Below are 24,947 nucleotides of genomic sequence, written 5' to 3' on the forward strand. Positions count from 1 at the left end.
CAGAATATGTGGGGACCACGCATTAGAAGGAGCTGAAATCTGAACTCCAGCCAAGCCTGGGTTTGCAGAGAGCACCTTGATCTTCATCTGTCACACAGTGGAGCCTCTGTGGTGGGGTGACCTTTGCTGGCTGCCAGATGCCCACCCAGTTCCTCTCAACGGGGACAGGGGGAGAAAATAATTTAGAAAAGCTGGAAACAGAAAGGCATATGCAATATTGGGGCTTGAACCTGCTGTAGAGAAGCACAGCATTTAGGATGAATCAGTGATATTGTTTCCTTGGAGTTGATGCCATTTGTGCAAGTTTAACTCCCTCATTTGTTTCACTTTTTTTTGGCTTGATGTGTACGTGATAGATTTTCAAGTATACCAGTGCTTGCTTATGATTTGTTTCTCTCAGGATGAATGCTGCCGGGTTTTTCTTTGCTTTCAAGTGTCTGACACATAAATGCATATTTTATTTTGCATTCCACCAAAACAAAGTGTTGAAATCTATAACAGAAAAAAAACACAAAAAGGTCACTGCTGACAAATCTGTGGTTTTTTTCACCTATGAAATGTCAGGGGGAAAAAAAATAAACTGGAATGAATACAGTTCTGGTTTAACTTCTTCTTTACATATTCAGCATTAACCAGCCTTTGAAATTTGGGTCCCTTAGAACGTTAAAATGAATTTATACAATTAGCACCATTATTCTGCAGCAGCATCTGCAGCAGAACAGGCTGATCCGAAACGATTCTTTAATTAGTCTGGAAGGCAGGATGCAACGGTGGGATCAGCCAGGCAGCTCCATGCTGCCTAATGAAGGGTGGGAAAGAAATCAGTAAGAACCAGAATGTAAACCAGAGCAAGGAGCGTACAGAGGGACACTGCTCTGCTGGCTGAGCAGGTGGCTGAGCTCCCACAGATGCCATCACATGAACAAAGTCACTGAGCCTCTAAATTGGGTTTTGTGCTTGCTTTGCAGTGAGGACAGAGTAATTGAGCATTATACACAAATTAAAGGTCTGACCAGAGGACAAGCCATCGTTCAGTGAGTATGACACTTGTTAATTTGTGAAGATTATCTTTTCACTTTTCTTCTGTTCTTCTTTTTTTGTTGAGAGGTGGCAAGGCAGGCTGTTGTGGTCATTATTGCCCGCAAACGATACCATTTATGTCTGTCAGATTCTTTTCACTGAGTTATATTTCAGAGTTGAATTTTTTTTAAGTTTCACATATCACAGGCTTGCACTTTCAGCATATGTTCTCATTCATATACCTCAAATACAAAAGAAATAATTTGGACCTTTCTCTGTTGGAAGACTCTACTCCTTGCTTGCTTGCTATCAGTTTTCCCAGCAAACTCTTAGAGTGAGTTTTACCTGAGTCCTGTAAAAAATTCTGCAGTGTTCAGCATTTGGTTTTCAAAACAACCAAGGTCTTCCAAGATGCACACAGAGCCTGTGGAATTGTAATTTCCATTTACCATTAATATTACTGTACTTCCACAAGGAAACGCAGTAGAATGTGTTACAAGATGTTTGAGATAATGCCCATGGCTGCACAATGTAGACAACTTGTAGTTTTTCCTCACATACCTCAATGCCTGTAACTGTCTCAATATTTCAAGGGCTTTTTTCAATAGGAACAAGGGAAAAATGGTCTGTTCAGTGTTTGTCTGAATTGCCTCATGAAACAGTCATACAATGGCATCAACACTTTCATTTGGAGCCTCTCCATTGTAACCAGAGCTCCATAATGGAATAATTACAGGCAGATCTTTACCGCCAGCATTTCCCAAAAGGCTCACTTGTTCAGTTCAGAATTTTTACTTACAGTTCTGTGATCTTCTGATAAGATACTGAATATTCTGTTATGTGAGAGATTTTCCATTTGCTTTAGCTGGGCCAAAATATCCCATCTTTCCCCAAGCCAGGCTGCTAAGTTGTTTTTTTCTGAAAACATAGGTCTTCAATTATTAAGGCCTTCAAAATATGCAAATGATAAATGACGTGTCCTGGACGTATGTGTGAAAAAAATATGTTAATAGATATTACTCCCTCCAGAGAAAATCATCTGATATGCTATAAATCTATCTGCAGGTACATGAAAGTGGTAGAAGCTTTGCCAACATATGGAGTTCATTACTATGGAGTAAAGGTTAGTAACTGCCTATAGATAATGTGATTGCTGAGCTTATTATGTGTGATTACATTCCTTTAGGAGCAGTTGGATGATTCAGTACTATTCTATCAGTATTAAAGCCCACATTTTTCAACCTCTGTAATTTTCCCCCATTCAATATACTTTAAAAATTGTTTCCAGAGTGCAGCATTACGTGCTACAGGAGACAGAAAGGAATCTTTGTAAAACCTTCTGTAATCCTATCAGGACCTAAATTCCTATCACCTTAATTAAACTAGATATCACTTCGAGATCCAAAGCAATTAATAGTTTCCCCAGAGACATTAATCAAGATTAGAAAAAATACAGTGGGGAAAAAATTTATTTCTATGTGGCAGGTGATTAGTGGTGCATGCTTGGAGTGGGGAAATGCTGAGAAATACTTTTGGAGAGTGATGGAAATACACCATTTATTCCCATTTGTAGAGCAGAGCCTGGGCCGCAGTGTTTTGTGCCGAAGAGCTCAGCAGAGATGGTATCTCCTTACTTTGAGTCATGGCCATGACTGTGGTACCTGAGAAGCTGATGTTTTGTGCTGTTCTCTCCATCTGTGACTGCCCATGTCTGAATTCAGTGAATGCAGTCACTGGCCACAGTTTTTTCTGTCCCATATCCTTCCCCCCTTCACAGCCACTCCTGCAAATGGTGACACCCCGTTGTTTCAGCAGCACTGTTGCTTTTGTGGCCACTTTGCACAGCCACCACCTGGTTTTGTGCCTCTGCCTGGGAAGGCCGGGGCAGAAAATTTCCGCATTCACCCCAGCAATGCACTTCACATCAATTTGTTTGCCAGAAAATCTTTGTTCCGTACCTACTCGTACTTGTCACGGAGTAAAAAGGGCTGTAATCTTGGAATTGCCTAATTCTTAAGTGGCTCTTTGTTTACAAGGACATCCATTTTTTAGGATAAACAAGGAATCCCATGGTGGCTTGGAATAAGTTACAAGGGAATCGGCCAGTACGACTTGCAAGACAAAGTTAAGCCCAGAAAAGTAAGTTTCTTTTGCATCTGATATTTTTTTTTGGGGGGGGTGGAACACAGGATGGTGTTACATGTCAGAATATACTTCTTTAAGCCGTTGCTTAGTACACTGATGGGCAGAAGACCAAGGGTTGGAGGCAGAAGAAAAATTGTTCTGGCACTGAGGCAGTGAATGTCTCCCTCTCACACAGATAGTGGAAACTCCCTTTGGGAACTTTGGCTTGCATGTCTGGAGTTTCATGGTCTCAGGACGGGAATTTTGGCAGCCTCCAGGGATAACTACAGAAATACGAAGCATTTGGGTTTCTGCAAGGCCTTTTACTCGAGCAGTGTTTTCACTTGGCTTCTGCACTTGTTTTGTGTGTGAGGTGTGACAGGCTCCACTGATACCAGTGGAATACGAGGGGAGCTGTGTGAAATTGCAGGCTTGTTGAGGTGACCGTGTGTTCCCGTGAATTTAAAGGGGGGATTGAGAGTAAAGGGGGGATTGGAGGTCATACTTCTCCTTTTTCACCTCGCTGCTCCCCAGTGTGTCTCCTGCAGAGTAGCTCTGCCAACAACATCCCTTGTTGTTTGAACAGGGCAGAGGGTCCTGCATTGCTCTGCTGGCTCCCTCAGAGCCCCCGGCAGTGAGCCCAGGCAGGCTCTTCTGCCAGCAGCTTTGGAAACCCATCACACACCCAGCACACAGGATATTGGGATCTTGCCCCATCCTGTAGCTGCTGTGTGTCTCCTTGTGACAGGACAGAGCCCTGAAAAATCTTTGAAGGGTGATTTAACTCCCTGGGTTGGGGGCAAGCCAGGGCTGCATGTGCCATGCTGCTGGACTGGGGGGTGGGGGGTGTTTCTGGTCATGTCTTTGTTGAAACATCCAAGTCTGGGGTTTTGCTGTTCTCCTTCCTCAGAAATGGTCTGGGCAGGAGTTCACATGAAGTTGTGCTCCCTGCCAGGGAATTTTACGTTTTCAAAATGATATTGTTTAGTGTATTTGTGCCAAAAAACGGAGCTTAACAAAACTTCGTTGTTAAGAGTAATTCCCCTTTGAGCTTCCAACTTGATCTTCTCTTTTTTCCAGAGAAGGCTGTGACTTGGTTTCTCTCGCTATATTTATATACCTGTGTGTCCAAGGTGATGTCTCATGTCTTTTCTGTGCTTTCTATAGCAAAGCAGAGTTTCTTCCCTGGTCTCTCTTTGCCTGCCTGCACTAAATGACAGTGACACAGGAGGAACCCCAGGAAATCAAGTTATGTTAATGCAGCCATTGATGGTCAAAGGAGAACATCAAGGAGCTCCTCTTGCCCCTGAGTACTTCCCTGTTTTTAGGCAGCATCTATAAGGTTTTCCGGTCAGGAAAGGATCATTCTCCAGCCAAGATGTCCAGCTGTGACCAGGAACAGTCTCCAAGAAAATGGAGCCAGCCTGGCTGGAAGCATTGCTTTGCCAAGCAGTTTTTATGCTTGTGGGATTTCAAGTTTACAACATCAACCAGGCAGATTAAGAAAATTTTTTTAAGGTCAGCAGGGCCCAGATACCAAGTCACACCCTGCTACAGTTAGTTATAAGGCGTTGTCTTTGAATGCAGCAGGAGCTGTGTTTAAAAAAAATAAATGAAAACCAGAGGTCACCTCTGTAGTGGAAGTGTTACAATGGAAATTGCAATGGTTGTTGGCTTTACTGAAATTATAATTATACAGCAGAAGATGGAGATTAAAAGGGAAGGTGAGAGAGGAACCTAAATGCAGATGGAAGGTTTAATGCCAGTAAGCTCATTTGAAAGTGTGGTGATGGATATGGCTGTAGTATCTTTAAGGATTTGTGTCTGGTGTCAGTGTGAGGGGACAAAAATGATTTAAGCCACAGCTTGTCCTGAGCCACGGCTGCTTTTAACATGTGTCTAAGTATGCAAACAGGTTCTTTATAGCAAGTGTGTTTCAGGGCTTGAAATAAAAATGCACTTCTGATATGATCCATGGAAGTGATTGGAATCAGATCATTTTTTGTAGGAAAACCAAAGGGCTAGAGAGGCACCCGTGTCCAGATTTGGGGTTGGAATTAAAATGCTGAGATACTACTGTTTGTTTTGGTGTAGCTGTAGCCTTGCTGTCTGTGATGTGGCAGGCAGAAGTTTCCTTTTCATCAGTATTATTGTTTGCTCATATTTATGAATGTATCAGAATTTATTTCACAGAGAGAAGAGTATGTACAGCTTACCTAAATCTCCTAGGACTCAGCAAGCACACTCCTCTCTGTAGCAGTAGGCATGTAAACTATTCATGTCTTGTGGAGCAGAGGTGCTATCCTTGCTGGATTTAGCAGAATTTTCTTGCTTTGCTTTTTGGGATGGAGCCAAACTCACAACTGCCATGTGCTGGTGTTATCCTGCTGTTTATACTGTGGATCAAAAGTTCTGTTGTGTTTATCCTTAGCCATCTGGGAAAGAGCATCCTCAATGTGCTCCACTTCTCCAGTTGGTGATGTTTGAATATACATGCAGCTGATTAATTCAGTAAAAGGGGAAGGCTGAGTTCAAATCTAATGAAGACCAAGCTGGCCTTTCCGAATTTTAAAGATGTAAGTGGTCTCAGAGTCTGCAAACCTCTCTGATACCGGTTGTGGTGGGAAAGCTGTTGTGCTTCAGACGGGAGGCTTTGAACAGGAATTGGTGTCTGTGCCTCAATTCACACCAGGGGGATTTATTCTGCTCCTCATGTCTTTTCTGCAGTGCTGATGGCTGTTGTCATATGTAGCTCTGTTTGCTTAATCGTAGAATCATAGGCACTTGGCAAGAGCCAAGTCCATACTTAGAATATAATTTAAATAATAATAATATATATGTATTTTAGCTGCACCCATTAATGCAGTGGCAGTTAAATCCAAGCAAATATAACCACCCTCCTCAAAAACTGAAATCTTTTGACTTTATCCAAGTAGGTCTTTAGGCAAAGAGACCTAAATACGAGCCTTGGAGCGCAGTGGTTATCCCAAGATTTTGTTATTGGATCAACACTGTTGCATGAAGTCCAAGGCTGAGAACTCTTTACAGGAGGCAACTTGCATGACAGCCCTGGATGAAGCAATCTCCAGATCCATATCACCCAGCCTTGCCAACACTAGTGCATCTGCCATCACTCATCGGAGCGGGAAGCGTGTGGTGTCGGAGAGGACGGTGTGTGACTCGGGGCTGGACCAGGAGAACCTGCCGTGTCTGTCTGTCTGTGTAAAGCTGGCTGGGGAGGTTTGACTCCGGCTATTAATATTTTACTGGTTGACCTGAGATAGTTTGGACAAGGGAGTTTTATTGCTCTAAGTCACTCCTGGAAGCTTGTGCTGCTTCGGAAGTGGTTTCTAGCGAAGCAAGTCCCTCTCGCCCAGGACTGCCAGCTGATGGGCACTGAGGGAAGCACTGTGCTCCAGCTCCATAATACACTGAAAATGGAGAGGTGTTTTGGGGATCATTTATGGAAACTGTCTTTCTAGATAAAAGCAGTGGCTCCACACTGGCTAGAGATTACACTGAGCTCACTTGATTATCATCCTGAAGTCTCACAGGGCATTAAAAAAGACTGAGTTTGGCAACCCTTGCTCAGATTTGAACTCAGACCTGGGATTATCTCTGCAGTCCTGCTGCTTTGCAAACATATTCTCCTTTCAGCTGCAGTTAATACCAAGAGGCACCTCCTGCTTGGAGAAGTGCCTCCTGCTTGCAATGGGATGGCATGCCAAGATCCTGTCCCCAGTCTCCTCTGAATCAATTAGGAGAAGCATAAAATAGGTCCCAGGACTTTGTCGTTCCAAAACAGAATAGATCTCCCTTTATCTCTAGCCTATTCTTCTCACTGGCCAGATAAACAATGCGTGTCTTGTTAATGGAGGGTGTAATTAGGGCAGGAGTTGAGTTGATTCTGCGTTCAGCCAGTATGTGGGGATCCTCTGAGGGTTGGAGAAGGCAGCTTGCTGGCTTTTTGACTTGTTCTCCCACTTCATTGTGTTTCTGTGGGCGACTCCCTGGTGATAAATGAACTGCACTATCTGAAGAGAAGAACTAATCTTGCTACGTGATTGTTTCAAATGTACAAGAAATCGGTTCTGCTGCTCGATGCCTTGAATACATTGTGTTCTCAGAAGTGTTTTTGTTAGTGTATACTACGTCTGAAGTGGGAAACGTTTGTCACAGGATGGTGTGGGTTGGAATGAACCTTTAAAGTAATCTAATTCCAATACCCCTGCCATGGACAGGGGCACCTTTCACTAGACCAGGTTGCTCAGAGCCCCATCCAGCCTGGCTTTGAACACTTCCAGAGACAGACTATCCGCAGCTTCTCTGGGCAACCTGTGCCAGGGCCTCACCTCCCTCACAAAAAAACACTTTTCCCTGACTGGATTTAATCCTATCAGGGCTTTAGGTTTCCTAATGAGATTCCTGGCTGTTCAGACAATTTCTGTGTATTCCTCCCGCCCTCTGTAGGGTTCCTTTTTGTGTCTGAGTTCGTTCAGGAGCTCCTTGCTCATCCACACAAGCCTCCTGACGTTTTTGCCTGACTTTCTCTTTGTTGGGTTGCATTACTCCTGAGCTGTGAGGAGTTATTATGATATATCTCTCTTAATTCAACATATGCTAAGAGCTGATGCTGAAAGTTTTCCCTTGCAGAACGTTTACTTCATGTAAATTTGCTGTCCTGCTTTGTTGAATGGTTCAGAACACAGCAGCACTGGCTTCTCAGACAGTTCTAATTAGGCAGAAATTTCTTTTATGGTGTTTATTTCTCACCAAGCCTTTGGTTTAGACAGAAGATACTAAGCTCACATAATTAGTTAAAATAAACACAGAGCTGTTATGAGACTGCTCTGAAATTCAGTTCTTTCTAGATGTGCAGAAAGTTGCTTGAAGCTCACCTGCCCCAAAACACACATGTTTGGGAACAGTTTGGTGCTGAGACATATCTCATTAATGCTAATGCTAGTGAGGACCAGGCAGGGACTGATCATAATGTATTAGGAAAAAAAAATGTGATTGAAGAGGTTTTTAGAGGACTGGCTTAATATTTAAGAGATGAAGGATGCCTGCAGGTGAGCTCTGCCAGATTATGCTGGCACAGGTGGGAGCTGTCTGCCTCCTTCCCTCAGAAGTTGCTGCAGGTGGGGCATTTTGGCTGCCTTGCCATCTCCTCCAGTGCCTCCCTCCACAGCCAGGCATAGCAGTGTAAAGCAGAAAGATCCCAGTTGAAGGCAGGATGCCAGACAGCAAAGTGCAGCAGAGGGGCTGAAACACAACCCTCCTTCCAGGGCTGCTGGCAGGGTGGTAATTTCCTTCGTCGGGTGGGGTGCATTCCTGTGGGCAGAATTCTTTTATGTTTCCTTGCTCTGAATTGCCAGATTTGTCTGCAGATTGCTGTTCCCAGCCAGTTCCTGAGGTGCTGGTTGCAGAACCTCCTTACGAGCACTGCACGTACCATGAGGTGCTTTGGAAGTGCTTCTCGAGGGAAAGGCTGCTGCAAACACTGCAGTGTGGCTTGCACTTCCATGCTGACCTTACCCAGTGATCCCTTGGGTGGAAATTCGGAGATCTGGGTAATTTAGCTATTGGTCAGGATTTGCCATCAGCCTTGGAAAGATCCCAGGTGCAACCTTGGCATGTGCTGTGCCTGGCACAGCAGTGTGTGGCCACACAGCTCCTCGCTCAGCTGCTCTTCAGATTTTCACCTCCTTGCAAAAAGAAAAAAAAAAATCAGAAAAAAGACCCTAGAATATTTTTTTTTAAGCAAAATCCAGTAGGCTCATAGGAATATTGAGCCAAGGCCCTGGAGCAGCTCTCCTGAACGCCTCTCAAGCAGGGGGCTCTGCCAGCTCCTGCCTGCAATCCTGATGGAGCCGTTTTTCCAAGCCAGTTTGCTCCTGCCGTCAGGCCCAGACAAACTTGCATTTTATTCAAAACTGGATGCAAGATGAGCCAGGTAAAAAGCCAGCTGCTTCTTTTATCAATGTGCCTCACCATTTAGGCAGTCTGTGTCTGCTTGGTCACCTTGGACCACAGTTACAGCTCTTTTTGTACGGGAAAGAGGGTGATCTCTTTTTTTCTTTCAGTGTTCCCTAGTATCTGGAAGAGGATCACAGTAGAAATGCAGGAAGCCTAAACTCGTGGGCTGGGAAAGCAGCAGCTGGGTGGTAGGAGTCTGGCTGGTACACAGAGGTGCCTGAGTAATGAGCTGTGATCAGAGCTGCACCTCCGCTTTTTCCAAGAAGACCCAGAAAACCAACCATGGCCGGACCAAATTCTTCCCAAAGAGTCAGACAGGCAACCCCTGTGATGCTCAGTGGGAATTTTCGGGAGCTTTTAAGAATCTGACAACCTACATGGATGGGAAGGCTATTAAGAAAACATTAATTAGCTCAGGTGGACTTAATCACCTGGTTAAAAGGAACATACATTGCAAAACTTCCACAAAAACATTTTAATTATTCCTAATTGTTCTTCCAGCCCTCAAAAACCAGTTCCAGATTTCCAGATTTTATTTTTTTTTTTTACAACTCTTTTGTCTTTAAATATGCATGCAGTTTAGGTAAGATTGAAATTAGGAATTATTTAGGAACATGTCTGTACAGGGTTAGGGAGTATTTGAAGGGAGCAGGATATCTCTAGTGCAGTGACAGTTTCCCAAGTGTTGCCTTTTGACCACAAATTAGAAAAATTTAGGGGAAGAAGTTAATTACTTTTTTTTCCCCTTTGTATTGAGGCCATTTTTTTTTTCTTGTCTTCATGAATCCAGGCATGTTAGGCAGAAACTTGTAACACTTTAATTCAAGATTATTTTTAAGTGCATCTGTATAAATATTATTAGCTCACAACTTGTTCTGGAGCTGCTCATTTAGTCATCAGCCTTTTTTTTGAAGGACCTGACTTAGGAAGGTTTGTCAGAGGAGCTGATTGCTAAGGAGCTTATATTGTTCTTAAGTGGGATAGTTTGAGGACAGGGCACTTTTCAGTCCATAAAAGCAAAAATGTGTCCTGGGTGCAGAATTACAAATACTGCTCCCCCATCTCTCCTGCTGAGGAGCAGCAGAGGGGGGAGCTGGAGTTATCCCAGTCTTTGGGCAGGAAGGCAGATGTCTTTGTGCTGAATGTACCCAGCTGCAAATGCTTGGGGCGCCTGTCAGCTCCTTTTGGACTGGGATGGATCTCACAGGGTGGGGAGGAAGTGGGGCAAAGCTCTACCCACATCCTGAGGCAATTCCATGCAGGTTTTCTTAAAAATGCAAAGGATTGGGGTTTTTTTCCTTCTCAGCACCGCAGATGATCGTGATGTTGGATTTGCACAGGCTCATGGAAGGGTCCCCCCGGACCCTTGGAGTGCTGGCATGTCTCTCTGTCTGGGCAGGAGGCTGCTCCAGGTGGTGGGGCTGCTCCATTTTGCCCTGCAAAACGCGACCCTCATCACGCCCTGCTGCCCTTTGGACAGGTGGCCCCTTTTCCCGCAGCCCTCGGGAATGTCGAGCGCATCCGGAGGGGAAAAACCCAAAGGAAGTGATAAAGGGGACGAGGAGTCATCACCCGCGACGATAAGAGGCGTTTTTTTTCCAGAGGTCATGTTTGAAGCACGCCCATCGCTTTTACGGGCGTGGGAGCGGGCGCCGGGATCGGCCGGGAACGCCGCGATGATGCTTCTGGTCGAACCTGTTGCCTCTGGGGTGTGAGTCAAGGGCAGCGGGGCTGGGACACGGCACCGTGCAGACCCCATGGCAGCCCCCCGCACTGCCTCGCTCCCACCTCGGCCCCCACAAGGGCTCAGGGTGCTCGGAGGGGTGCAGCCCCTCGGTAGAAGCCGCCTCTGTTCCCTCCTCTTGGGTTTTCCCTTTATCGGGGAAAAGGGTGTGTGGGAGGCGTTGCAGCGGAGCTGGTGATGTCAGGAGTGTGTCAGCAGTGGGAGGTGAAGCCGCCAAAGCGGAGCAGCACGAGAGGGACACAGAGACTGCACGGGCACCTCAGCTCTGCTCTGCTCATGTTGCCCCTGATACTGCCCGGGGGGGCCGGGAATCCAGGATCAGTCCTGCAGGGAGGTGAGTGTGGGATGGGGGGAGCAACCGGGGCCGTGCTGGGATCCCTCCCTGCTGGAGCACCCACGGGCACTGTTGCTCAATGTCCTGACATAATGCTTGGGCTGTTTCCTTTTGTATCTTTTAAAATGTATTTGTTTAAAAGTCTGGTGCCAAATTGTAAAGAGGCACTTCCGAGAGCAGCGTGATTGGGCAGAGGGGCTGTAAGACGAACTTACTTAAGCAGCAGAGTAAAACTTCCACGATCCTCTGGAACCTGATTTATTAATTTAAGTAAATTGCATTTCCACTTGCTTCACTTTTCCTATAGCATGTTTCAGTACTCAGTTGTAGTCCTAGAAAGGAAACCTTCCATTGAACAGAGGGAAAGGCTGCTGAAAGAGCCACTTTTCCCCCCAAGCACATGCACTGGGTTATGCTTCATTGTGTTAAGGATGTTTCAGATGCAGCACAGTGGAACACATTTTTTACAAAACTTGAAGTGCTTCTGTAGTGGGAGGGAGCATAGCAAGTCAGGTTTTGGCAGAGGTCAGCAGTAATGTTGTGTGTCCTGGGGCTTTCTGGTGTGGTGGCTGCACCCTTGGAGGCTTTGGAAAAACTCCAGTGAGGAAGGGGGGAGTCACTGTGAGGGTCTGGGTGCCTCTTCTGGATTGCTGGTGTTGGAGGCTGATTTGTAACTGGATGTTGTCCCTGCCTGCCCAGTCTGGATGGAAGTACCTCCGGTACCTCCTTGTGGGCTGTAGCTCTGGAAAGCAGCTGGATGTAAACTATAGTGTGCTGCTGCACCTGTGCACCCCATCGTCCTCAGGGGACATCCCTGGGGACACCCACACAGACCCTGTGTCTGCCCAGGCACCCTGGCACTGCTGGAGAGGGGCAGGAGGTGGTGCTGCCCAGACCTGCACTGAGGGGCCAGGGAACAGCTTGGCCAAGGCTGGGCTGAAAAGATGCAGCCCCTGATGGATCATCCCTAGAGGGTGGCTGGTGCTGGTGCAAAGGGAGAGCAGATTCATATGAAATTCTGATCCCACGGGTGCAGCTGCCAAGCCCTGACTGCCTTTGATCTCTTCTCCCAGCTGGTACTTTGCAGGAAATATGTAATTTTCTAACAAATGTGTGTGCTGGGGGGTGGCTTCCTCCTGTGGCCGCTCTCTCTCTGTACATGGTATACTCCTGCTCCAGAATGTCACTCTGGATCTCTCACACACTGTCTTCAGAAGAGCAAGGTCTTGGTTTTCCCAAGCTGCTGCTATTCCCTTGGGATGTTCTGACTGAAGGACCATAGGTGTCTGTGCAATTACTTTGTAAAGAGATTTTCGGTTTTGATCAGAGACAAAAGGACTTGATCTGCCCTCATAAGACTTCTGGGAACTTCTAGGAGTGAAATTAAATGTGGTACTGGTGGAAACGGGTGTTGTCACTGGCAGAATCCCCAATTTGCAATGCATTGTCTGTAAGAGTGTGAAATTACTGGAGGGACATCCTTCATATTTATATTTATGTGCTTCTTTTAATGGATGTTGTTATTGCTCAGTCCATGCCATAGAGGATACACAGGAATTGTAATTTGCTGAGATTATATCACCTTGGGGAGAGAAGTCTGGTGATTTTTTATTGATGGTGTTCTGCTTCTCTCTCCCAATTCTCCTAGCTATTTCAATGGAAACAGCTGGAAAATCTCTATTTCCGTGAGAAGAAGTTTGCTGTGGAAGTACACGATCCCCGCAGGTAAGGCTGGAGGAGGCAGTTCTCCCAGCAGGATGAATCTTTACCCAGAGTGGGGATTCATCATCTGGTGTTGGTGAATGGGCTGGGAGGTGTCTCTGAGTTTACTTTGGGCTTTAGGACTGATCCTGACCCGGCATTTGGCAGGGGCTGCATCCGGGCTGTGGGTAAAGAGCAGTGCTGGGATGTTGCAGAGGGAAGGTCACGGTCCTAACGAGCAAGCTGGAGAGACTGTTGATGTGTTACAGCTCTGGGTGTCCTCTCAGACTGCCTGTGGTGTCCACTGGGGGAGTTTGTGGAGCAGAGGAAGGACTGTTTGTCGTGGCCAAAATCACGGCAGCACTGGGAGATGGGGAGGAGGAAATCTGAGTTTTTGCATCTCCAAAGGCTGAGTCTTGCCCAGTTAAGAGAGAGGCATTTGGGACTTTAAAGACCTGTCATGAAATTGGATTTGTTTTCACCTCCTCAGAATTTCGGTGTCGAGAAGGACCTTTGGTCAGAGTGGACTGGTAGTGCAGACCTGGTATGCAAACACTTCCCTGATCAAGTCCATCTGGGTGATGGCAATCAGTCAACACCAGTTTTACTTGGACAGAAAGCAAAGCAAAGTAAGTTATAAGGCATTTTACTGAGGACATGAGTTTCAACACCTTTCCTGTATATACTTTGGTGTATGTTTTTCCACAAATGAACTACTCTCCAGAGAAAAACTACAAATTGTTTTTGTCAGCTCTTTGAGCAGTCTATTAGTGACAGTATTGCTATTCGATCCATTTTAGCCTCCTGCAATTAAGGGCTGTGGAAGTATAATTACAGAAGAGGGAATTCCCACGTCTGGGTGTTTAATCTGCTTTTTCTTTTGTCTCCTTCCTGTGTTTGTTTTGAACACTGTGCAAATAGCAAAGAGATTTTTGAGCTGGGAGATTGGTTCAGGTTTTGGGGCAGAGGAGAGAGGGATGGCAGGACTGATGCTGTTTCTTTAGCCCTTAATTTTGCGGTAGATGAGGTTTGAAACGTCATCTTGTATGATCCCATGTTCTGAAGTTAATTAGAGGTAACTCAATGAGGCTGGATTTTTTTTTTTTTTAACTCCTTCAGGCAAAAATTCCTTCAGCCAGAAGTTTGGATGATATCGCCATGGACCTGACAGAGATGGGAACACCAAAAGTTTCAAAGCTGGTGACATTGGAGGCCAAGAACCAGCTTATCATGGCCAGCAATGGCAGTTTGATCTCCTCAGGTAATACTGTGTGCAAATGTGAGGTAGCCAAGTACAATGGGGCTTGTGCATATTAAAAGGGAGACTAGCAGGTGATAAAAATGTCTTTTACCTGGAAATCCTCCTATACAGAGTGTGTTTTTTAGGCTCTCAAGATTCAGAGGTCAGTGAAGAACAAAAGAAGGAGAAAATTATGGAACTAAAGAGGAAAGAGAAACTCCTTCAGGAAAAACTGCTTCAGAAAGTTGAGGAGCTGAAGAAAATCTGCCTGCGAGAGGCGGTGAGAGAACCGCACCTTACGCTGGGGTCGGGTGGGTGGGAGCCCTTCTCTCCCGCTGGACTTTACCTGGACCCTCTCTGTTCCCCAGGAGCTGACGGGCAAGATGCCCAAGGAGTATCCTCTGAGTGCTGGAGAGGAACCTCCCCAGGTCAGAAGACGTGTTGGCACAGCCTTCAAGCTGGATGACAACCTGCTGCCAAGTGAAGAGGTGAGAGCGGCACTTTGTTTTCACAGCACGGGTGGGGTGGCCAGACCAGTGACCAAAGCCACTTGTAAATAATCCAGCTCTTCCCTGGGTGTTTAAGAGGAGGCAGCTGGGACAGTCACTTGCATAGAGAGGGAAATTTAGATGGGTACTGCCCTTCTTTTGCCTTTGAAATGACCAGGAAATTGGCTGTTTGAAAAGGCCTTAAGTTCTCCCAACCTGAACCTCTGATTTGTCCATGCTGCATGAATTTTAATGGACATTTTGCTGCTAATTAGAGGAGAGCAGGTGCATAATGCAATTTGGCAGCCCATGGCTCTGAGCTTTTCTGGAACATTGACTTGCGCTGTGTTGGGATTGTGTTTGAACCCAGAAGGTGGCAGGGGTGTGCACTGTCCCCCTTGCAAAATCATCTGTTTGTGAGCATAGCTGTGTGACAGGTGACAGGAGGAGGAGTTTTATCTCTAGCTTAATGCAGGTTCCACCTAAGTAAAACCTCTGTGTGTTGCTCAAGAAGCTGAAATGAACTTTGCTGGCAGAGACTGACTCGGGCGATATGGTAATTCAGATATTTACAGTTTCTGGATGCACATCATTCTCCCTCATCCCTTGTGAGATTTGTTAACAAGCTGTATCATCCAAGCAGTAAGTAGGTGTGGGGCACTTGGCATCTGTCTTTCACCAGAAACTTGCTGCCCTGGCTGGCAGGGCTGGTGTGTTCCATGTCTGCAGCAAAGTGATTTTATGTGACTGCTTAAATGCTATTAAACCAAAATCCTGCTGACCAGATTTAATAACGTGTTGCTTAGCGCTTCTGCAGTGCCTTTCATCTGAGCTTCTCAAAGCAGTTTACAAACAATTAATTAAAGCCTCCAACTCCCTGTTACGTAGGTATGGTGATACAAATTTCCATTTTTATTTTCTCCAAAGTGGAGAGAGATTTTGAACAGATGTTTTCAGGGTTGGTCTCGTAGCAGGAGGTTTAGCAGCCTAAACTTGAATTTAAGTGTCCGTGTTATGTCATCCAGGCTTGAGAACTTTGGATCTTGCCCAAGAGATCTCATAATCTTACACTAGTCATAGAAATAAGATCTAAGAGTTTCATATGCTGAGATTTTTCTTGTGTATAAACTTTGGTGTTTCTGTATTTTGTGCTCAAGATTTCACTTTATTACCACAAAAATAGATGTTCTGTTTAATAACCTTCATTGATAATTTCTACCTGGAGTATGAGGAAGTAACTCATGTCACAAATTTGCAGGATCCTACTTTGCAGGACTTGGAGAGCAATTTTATCATACACCAGAAGCTGGTGGAAGCTGCAAAGAAACTTGCCAGTGAGCCAGACCTCTGCAAAAATGTGAAGAAGAAAAGAAAGCAAGAGTATGCTGATGCTGTAAAAAAGCTGCAAGAGATAGAAAATTCCATAAATGAATATAGAATCAAGTGTGGCAAAAAACCAACCCAGAAATCAACTCTTGCTCTACCAGGTAAGCAGGAGAATTCCCCGTGTTCTGATGAAAACAGGAGGGGGGGGGGAAATAATTTGGCTTACTTAGAAGCTTTGTTTACATCTTCTCTATATGGTTTTTATCTTCTCCAAGGCAGTTAGATAAGAAAATAAAAGATGCAATTGCTGCATCTGATACGCTCAGTGCACTGCTGTAGGCTGGGGGCAGAGCAAGCCACAGTTTTAGGAACAAGTGCAGACAAGTTCAAGCACCAGGTATGGACTGAAGGTGCTGTACACGAAAAGGCTGGCAGGAACAGCTTGGACGAAGCTTTTCTAGTGCCTGAATTCCTGGTGTATTGAGTGCAGCTGCTCGTCTGAGCTGCCACGTGCAAAATCTCTCCCCCTTCCCTCCCACAACACTCCAGTTTGAGCAAAAATAGAGCGGGCAAATTTTTCTGCAGGATCCAGGAAATAAGGATCAAAGACATTGTTTCTTGATTCGAGATTCCTGATTTCCTGGAAGACATAAGTGAAGTTCAGGAGTTGATGAATGTAAATAGTAGCAAACAGATTTTTTTACTAAATCCATTTGCCAGTGATGAGCATGGTGAAAGCAGATACCCTTGGCTCCTCCATTCTGAAAATGTGATTTTCCTAAGGGAGGTAAGGTTCTTTCTGCTTCATAGGATAATGTGTGGAAACCTGCTAGTATCCAAGCCAATTGAAGGATTTTGGGAGTAGTAGAAACTCGGGGATATTGTGACTCTTCTAGTCTATATAGTTATTAACAATTTTAGGTCATGTATTACTTCTTCCATTCATGGAAAATATATAGGGATAATTGCTAATGTTTAATTGATTTATTTCATCCCCCCTTGTCTGAGAGGAAATGCTGTTTTGTGAGGTCAGTGAGATTTTTCCTGGGAATTACAGGGTGGGAAAGAAAATGCAAGGTTTTTCTGCTGTTTATGTTGGTACCCTCTTACTGGCCCTTGAGACATGACCTTTTCCCAGTGTGTGTTTTACCTGGAAGAGACCCTTCTCCTGTGCCAGATGTCTGTTGGGGAACCCTTTGCCATGTCCCATTCTTGTTGAGGGCTTAGTTTGGATCCTTACCCATCACACACCGTGGCAGCACTGGGCTGTCCCATCATCACAAGGTGCTTACTCTGAAAGGCTGATGATCTCTATTTAATGTGGCCCAGCTAGTTCCTGATTGACAGAGAGGAAGGAAACATCTGTTTTTCCAGTCTCTTGCTCACCAGTGTGGATGCTGATTGTGAAAGGTCCTGTATTACCTGCGACATGTGGTGTGTGGCAACGAGCAGGAAGGGCAGTGAGCAGCGAGAGCCCAGTGAGGCAGTATCCATCCAGGTTACTGCTGTTTTTGCTGGCAGCTTTCTGTCCTGTTGTGCAAACAAGCGACTTGGGAGTTGGTCCTTATGCATTTATGCCATCATTTAGTACATGACATCCTTGTTTGCTCCCTGAGAAGGTGGACACAGCCAAAAGGGACCAGATTCTGTGTCTCGGAGGGTCTCCCAGGAGTTAGGGACTGCAAGACAGTGAATACTTAACCAGCAATAAGCAGCTGCATCCCTTCCAGTTCCAGGCTCTTGCACTGTGTATTTGTTTACCTGAAGCAGAGCTGTTGTCTGCTTCAATAATTGATTTTGTGTGTGAACTTGTCACCATCACCAGCGGTACTCTCAGGCTCAAGGTACAGCTTTCAGAAGGCTGAGCAGTGATGAGTCACTTGTGTCTGTGAGTTTGGGGGATGACTCGTTGGAAATAATGTGTTACATAGTACCATTGATTTATTGAATCAAACAGTAGCTCTTTTCCTCCCAGCCCCAAGGGATAGGAGGTGAAGAAAATACTGGACTGCTCCCCATGTTCCACTTTCTCTTTTCCTTCACTTCCTCTGTAGCCCAGAGTTTCTTCCCCTTTTGCAGGGAATTGCACGGATTTGGGACTTAAACTCAGATATGTCAGCATATCTGAATATGTCAGCACTGCAGACCCCACCTGAAACCAGCAGTGTAGCTTTAGGCTTTAGCTTTTTTTTTTTTCCTGGGCAGGTTTTCTTCCCTCCCTGCACTGGGCCCAGTTCCATCTTTACCGCCCCATGGTCAAATCCACATGAATCAGCTCCCCTGAAGCTTTTTCCCAGTGTCAGGTTGCAGAGAGAGCTGCAGCCCATCCTCGGTGGTCTGACAAGTCCCTCCAGGGCAGGGGCCAGCCCTGATTTTTGCTGTTCTTGAACAGCTGCTCTCTTTACCAAATTCTTGTAACCAGACCTTTCCTCGCAGCAAATTGTGACAGCAGGGAAGCAGCTTACATTGCCTGGGCTCCTGATGGCTGTTGGGAGAGCCAGGTGTCATAGACTGCATGCCACTGTCATCTTTTGTTGCTTCCTTTCTCTCATGCATGGAAGTTCATCCCACCAGTGCTGAATCTTGCCAGAAACAGCCTAGCAACAGATTCTTCTATGGGTTAATTATCTCTAGTGCAGCCTAATTTCTCTGCTGCTGCTGGTCTGCTCCAAACCTTAGCAAGGACAGGCTGTTTCTCACTGAGGTGCAGTATCAAGGTGAGAGGACAGGCAGGTGCCTTGTAAAGTGCTTTGAATAAATAATAAAATGTAAAAGAAAGGAAAAATTTGTATGTCCATGCAACAGTTCCTGCTTTCTGTGTTGCTGGAATTTGCAATAACTTGGTGGAAATCAGTGGAATTATTCTGGATTGGTATTAATTTAATTGAAACAGAATCTGCTGATGAAACATTCAAAAACAAATGCCAAATTTCAAAAGCCTTTTTGTACCTACCTGGTGGGGTTTCAGGTGTACCTGGAGGAGATTAGATGCTAACAGCCAAGATCTACATGTCTGTGTAGGTTCCTGATCTCCAAAACACCCTGTGAGATCTGTTGGAAGTTGGGTGGAAAACACCCTTGTAAATCTTGGCCTGATTCCTGCTGCAGATGAAAAAAAAATCTCCTTTGATAGTTGCCTGGGTCGCTTGCTGAGCTGCAGCAGAGACACGAGGGGATGACATGAAGCAGGACTGTCTTCAGGCTGTGGGGCTAAAGCATATGGAGTGCAGCATTACAGATAGTAGCTGGCTCTGAAACTGTAGAAAATAAACTGTATTAGGATATTTTGAAGTTGGTGTTGGGCCTCCTATGCTTAAAGTGTTTGTTTTCATTCACAGATGATATAATTCCATCTGAGAGCAGCTCCCTGTCTGACACAACCACCTATGACGATGGTATGATGTTTATCCTTTTCTTCCTATGGAGTGTGTCCATTCAGAGTCATTCCTTTGACTTAATGTCCTTTAGCATTTCCCATCCCTGGAAGTGTTCAAGGCCAGGTTAGATAGGGTTTTGAGTGACCTGGTCTAGGTGGAAGTGTCCCTGCCTGTGTCAGGGGTTTGGAACTAGATGATCTTTAAGGTCCCTTCCAACATGAGTCATTCTATGATTCTGTGATATTGGTGGCTTTTATTGATAAATTACTTTGTAGCAGAGGAATAATAGCTTATCAGGAATGTCTTTTCTCTTAATGGGTTAGTTCTTGAAAGTTTCTGCTCTGTAAGCTGATCTGAGTCATCTTTAGAGAAGGAAGTTGGTTTTAACATGACCAACCTGCAAGCCGAGGGCACTGTGGATGTCAAATACTAGATCCCTAGGACCTGGCCAGAGCTGGATAAGAGGTGAAGGACTTTAGAAGCTTGGAGGGACAGCCCTTCTGTCCTCACAGCTACTATAAAACTTACATAAAAGTAGAATAGTCACAGATATTAACACTGTTTACATTTATCTGTTCCCTAGTGAGCTTGCATCTTGCTTGGGTTGGTGTTTGCTCAGCTTACTCATTTCACACACACACCCACAGACATATACTCACGCCCTGTTCCACCAGGTGGAAAGATCTTGGCTTGCCTCTCCCTTAAACTGGCTAATCATCATTTGGGGACAAACATTATCTAAATTATTACTCACTTTTCAGTTGGGCCCTGATTCTGATCCCACTTTGTCCCAGTTTTACACTGGTACAACCCATCTGGTGCTTTAAAATGGAGTTACACCTGATTCCTGCTTGTACAAGTAGAAGTAGAGCCAGGCTTGTGAACATGTTCTCTGTGATGCTCGACCTGCATTTATATGTATTAGTTGGAGTTTCCTGTTGGCTCTGTCAGGACCTGAGTTGTGCCCTAAGCAAAGTGAGAACAAGGATCAAACCAGCATCTTCCCAGTTGCCTTCAGCCAAACTTGTCTGTCAGTTGTCTTTGTTCATTCAGTCACTTTTGAAGTCAGTCCCTTTTAGGTTTTATTTCAAAACTAATTCTTAAAATGTCATTTTCAAGTAAGAGTTGGAAGGTGAGGGACGGGAACTGGTCTTTGCAGAGGCTAAGCTTCCCTGCTTGGCCCTTGAAAGGATTGCTCTGCAAACAGAGTTTTTCCAAGGAAGTTCCGTTTTGTGATCTGGCACAGCCCCAAGCTGGGTGTAATCTCCGTAGCAGTCGGTGGTGCTGAGATCTGTAGGAGCCTCCACGATGTCCTGTCCATGTGCAAGAGAGCTCAGTGCAGGCAGGAGAGCCTTTCTAGACCCACAGCTTCTGCCCTTGTCTCTGGAGTGCAAAGTACTTCTCCTTAGGGGCCATGGATTTGTATACAGGGCAAAACCACCAAGGATTTTGCTAACAAAATACATATTCCTTTCCAACAGTCAGTGAATCGCTTCCTGTGGCAGCACAGAGACCCAGCTCTGCGCAGCTTTCTCCAAGACTTCCTCCACCAAAGTCCCTTGGGGTGGAGAGAATTCATCTCAGAAAGTCATCCATAAACGAGCAGCTCTTGGAAACCAGACACTCCAGGTAGGCACATCTTGCTGCTGCAGTGCATGTGGAGAACCTGCTGGCGTGAGCTCCATCCTGCCCCTGCCCAGCCCCTACCACTGCAGAACACTCCTTCCTGGGAAGTTCCAAAGTCAAATTATAGCCATATGTAACCATTTAGCTGTGATATGCTTCATTTTCAAACTCGATTCCTTTGCTTCTCTGTTGCCTGCTCTGTCCCTTCTCCTTCATGCTTCTGCCCTTTGGCAGCAGCTTTTCCTTTCAGCCATCCCGTGAGGACCAAGAAGGGGTTGAATTTTTTCTTCCTTTTTAACAACTTTGTTCCTTACACAGGGAAGCACATCCAGTTATGCCCTTCCCTGTTTGCTCTGCCTTTCTTTTTTTTTTTTATCTCCGAGACTTTGGAGCTCATACTCAGCGTGGTACAACTTGTGTTTAACCTGAACGGGGTTGTCTCCTGTTACAGGGACGTGCTCTCGACCCACAGCAGCCCTTACCGGACACTGGACCGGCCGCCCCAGCCCCACGGGGGGAGGAGCATGCCCACAACCCCTGTGCTCACACGAAATGCCTACAGCAGCAGCCACTTACAGTAAGGGACCTTTGCTTTGAGTGCCGTGTCCGTCTTGGGCAGCAGAAAAATAAAAGCGAATGGTGTTAACAGGGTGAAGGGTCCTTTGCCATACAGCTTTCCCTGCTGTATAGGGTCAGGCTCTCAAAGTGCCATTACTGTGGGAAGAGAGCTGCAACGTGACCTCACGGGTGTTATTAGACAGCTGAGAATCCACGCTGGGGAAGGAGGCATGCTATGAATCTTCCAGTGTTATCAAGAGCCCAGGGTTGGTTTGTTTGGGGTAATGCAGCTTTGGGAGATGGAGCCACAGGAATCCCACCTCTCCATGTTCTCCTCCTATCTCGTTACTTGTGTAGGCTTTACCTGCTTAAAAACTGAGGGAGCCCTCCTGTAAATCATTACTAAATGTGTGTTTGTGACCTTCGCTGTGTGTACCCCTGTGACAGATTAACCTTGCTCACTGTGACAGATTATTATGTGAGAGATCTCCTAGTGTTGCAGCAAATAAAAAAACTCAGCCAAACTGAGTTTCTTGCGGTGCAGATATTCTATGAGGAAAGATAAGGCTGGGTTCACACTGTGCTTGGATCGGGAGGCAGCTGACATGTCCATGCATGCTCTCTCCAGCTCTGTGTGTATGGTTGTGTGGCTGCCTTTTGCCGACCAACATCTGTGTTGTTTCAGGCCAGATGTTTCCCCACACCACTGCCGGCAGCGCAGCGGAAGTCTGGAATCCCAAACCCACCTGCTCTCCGAGACTCCCGCTGAAAAGTCAGCCTTCACCCTCTCCAAGTCCCAGCGAAGCAGCAGCACAGAGATCCTCGACGACGGATCATCCTACACTAGCCAGTCAAGTGCAGAGTATTACTGCGTGACACCCACTCCCAACCCGTATTACACTACTCAGACACTCGACAACAGGACCAGGGGTCGAAGACGGTCAAAGAAACATAATATTTCCGCCGCAAATTCAGGGAGTATGCCAAACCTCGCCCATAAGGATGTCCGCAATGGTGTCTACCACAAAAATCAGGAGCAGCCTTCCTCTAATTACTATATTTCTGGATATTCCCCGTACACCGAGCCCGACGTCTATTACAACGGAGGGTATGTGTATGAGAGTGACACGGAGGGGCAGTACAGCGTCAATCCCTCCTACCGCTCGTCGGCACACTACGGATACGACCGTTACAGGGAATTCAGGGCTTACCACGAGGACGAAGTGGACAGAGTACCACACAACCCCTACGCAACCCTACGGCTTCCCAGGAAGCAGGTTGCCAAAACGGAGCACATAACCAAAAACATTCACAAGGCCTTAGTAGCAGAGCATCTCCGTGGTTGGTACCAACGTGCCTCCAGCCAGAAGGAGCAGGGTCACAGCCTGCAGGCAGGCTTTGAGTCTGACAGAGGATCTCAGAGGAGTTTGGGCTTTGCTGGTCTGCAGACGCCGTGCTCTCCGAGCAGTCGGGTGTCATCGTTCTCTTCAGGTAATGTCTGAATTCATCTGTGCTGAGTGTTTTTGTAAGTCCCTGCTGTGCATTCAGTTCTGCCTCACTTCGCTGCCTAAATGAAGTCAGAGTTAAAGCCAGGCTAGAGCTCTGTCTTGAAAGGTGGATGAGGAACCGAGTAAGATCTTGTTCCGTTCTTGGGAAGAAAGTCTTGATGCCTTCTCCTAAGGGTAAAAACTGCCTTTTGCTCTTTGTAAGCTCAGTAATCCAGAGAGGTACAAAGAGCCAAATGTGTTTCAAAGAGGTGTGTTTACCAACTAGAAGCAATGTGCAAAACTTCATGCCATTTAAATGCAGTGGCTGTGATGGCTTCCAAAACACAGTCCAATGGACACCACAGAATGGGCCAGAAAGTCTTTCTAAAGAGATTCCCTGGCTTCAGGACACCATCTGTACTTTCCTCCCTGTTTTGTGTTTGCATTGTCTGCATGAGTGTCCTGCAAAAACCCATAGAGATCACTGATGAGAATTGTCTTGTTTGTCTCAACTGATTTAGCTGGAGAAACATCTAATTTGTTGTAATTATTTTTTTAACTTACAGCATCTTCTGCAAACACTGCTGGGAACTGGAGAAACCCGGTTGCACTGGGACTTTCAGACTATGATACGTTGTCTCATTCCTCTTATGCCAGCTGTTATGGGAATGTTTATGGCAACCTTCCTTTGCAGAGCAGGTGAGTAGAGTATATCTAGGTTTTCTGCCCTTCCTCCTGCATTTCACAGGCTCTTAAAACTTCTGAGAAAATCAGCTTTATTTCAAAGAGCCAGGATGAAGAGTACTTGTAAAACTGGCATCTTGAGAGCAGGTTTTCTCTGTGGAGTAGATCAGCTGTACCATCACTAACTGTACCACTGACTCTCAAGGAAGGAGGGAGCAGTCATAGTGAAGGATGAACTCATTGGTTGCACAGCCTTTTCATCTGGCTGGTGCTGGACCATCACAGATCTCACACTCCCTGGTGACTGTGATGCTCTGAGCAATGTTATGGGCAGAGCACCCACTGAGCCCAGTCCCTCTCACTCCTTGTGTTGGGGGGGGTCTCTCCTGCACCCCATCAGCAGTTTGGCAGCACACAGTCCTGCTGGGTTTCTGAAGCTGTAGTGCTTATGCTGATGAACTTTTGGAAAAACAAGGAGAGGAAGCAGCTCTCTGCAGCCTCACATCTTAGTGCTTGCATTCAAAGGCAATTCCACCTCTGCCAAGTGCATCTCCCTTGGCAGAGCTGGACCCAGGAGCTGGGGGAACCTGCTGCTGCTTGCAGAGCCCCCCTGCTCGTGAGGGCTTTCCCAAGGGCTGCAGGGAGCCCAGGGTCTGCTCGGGCCTTGCAGGAATTCCTGCAACTCTCTCGCTGTTTCGACTTGGCATTTTCATATTTCCCTCCCCACTGTAGTAGGCTGTCTGTTGGCAGTGAGGACAGAGAGCTCCTGCCCTGGGGAGTGACTCTGCCCCCACAAATGCCATCACATTTAATTACACTTATGCAAAGTGCAACCAGTCATAGTAAGTACCCCACCCCCACGTGTGCCTCCTGCTTTGTGGGTTGCAGTTTGTACTGGCTGCCAGACAGACTTGTGTGAAAATACTGAATTTTTAATTTTGTTTGTTTTAAAATAAATGAAAGTGTAAGAGAATATGTAAAAGCTGCTGCTAGATCCCTTTTTTTTTTTCCTGAGTGAAATGCTATGGGCTGTTTTATTGCAGTGATTTAAAATATCTACAGCAACAGTGTTTAAAAATACAGTTCCTACTAATTTCTTAATTTCCTATAATTGGGGTTTGAAAATTTGACTTATACTGGCAGCTTGATCTAAATTAGGTTTATTAGCTATTAATTTTCAATATTCTGAACCACTTGTCTGACTGTTCATCTGTTTTATTTTCTGCTTTAATGTGATCATGGCAAACAAACAATCAGTA

General features: G+C 45.8%; 1 protein-coding gene across 2 annotated transcripts in view; it reads left to right on the forward strand.

The window, feature by feature from the left end:
- Positions 1-24,947, forward strand: part of FRMD4B (FERM domain containing 4B) — an 81,004-nt gene that overhangs the window by 54,108 nt on the left and 1,949 nt on the right. For both annotated transcript variants that reach the window (XM_008925692.3, XM_029958370.1), the window contains exons 9-22: positions 969-1,034; positions 2,086-2,143; positions 3,073-3,159; positions 12,850-12,926; positions 13,393-13,531; positions 14,022-14,163; positions 14,289-14,422; positions 14,511-14,630; positions 15,889-16,117; positions 19,295-19,351; positions 20,815-20,962; positions 21,411-21,536; positions 22,203-23,008; positions 23,571-23,703. In XM_008925692.3, the coding sequence (XP_008923940.1) occupies positions 969-1,034; positions 2,086-2,143; positions 3,073-3,159; positions 12,850-12,926; positions 13,393-13,531; positions 14,022-14,163; positions 14,289-14,422; positions 14,511-14,630; positions 15,889-16,117; positions 19,295-19,351; positions 20,815-20,962; positions 21,411-21,536; positions 22,203-23,008; positions 23,571-23,703 (2,322 nt within the window). The remainder of the gene's footprint in view (positions 1-968; positions 1,035-2,085; positions 2,144-3,072; positions 3,160-12,849; positions 12,927-13,392; positions 13,532-14,021; positions 14,164-14,288; positions 14,423-14,510; positions 14,631-15,888; positions 16,118-19,294; positions 19,352-20,814; positions 20,963-21,410; positions 21,537-22,202; positions 23,009-23,570; positions 23,704-24,947) is intronic.

Source organism: Manacus vitellinus, unplaced genomic scaffold, assembly GCF_001715985.3.
Source record: "Manacus vitellinus isolate BGI_N305 unplaced genomic scaffold, ASM171598v3 scaffold_14_pilon, whole genome shotgun sequence".
In the NCBI taxonomy this organism is placed as follows: domain Eukaryota; kingdom Metazoa; phylum Chordata; class Aves; order Passeriformes; family Pipridae; genus Manacus; species Manacus vitellinus.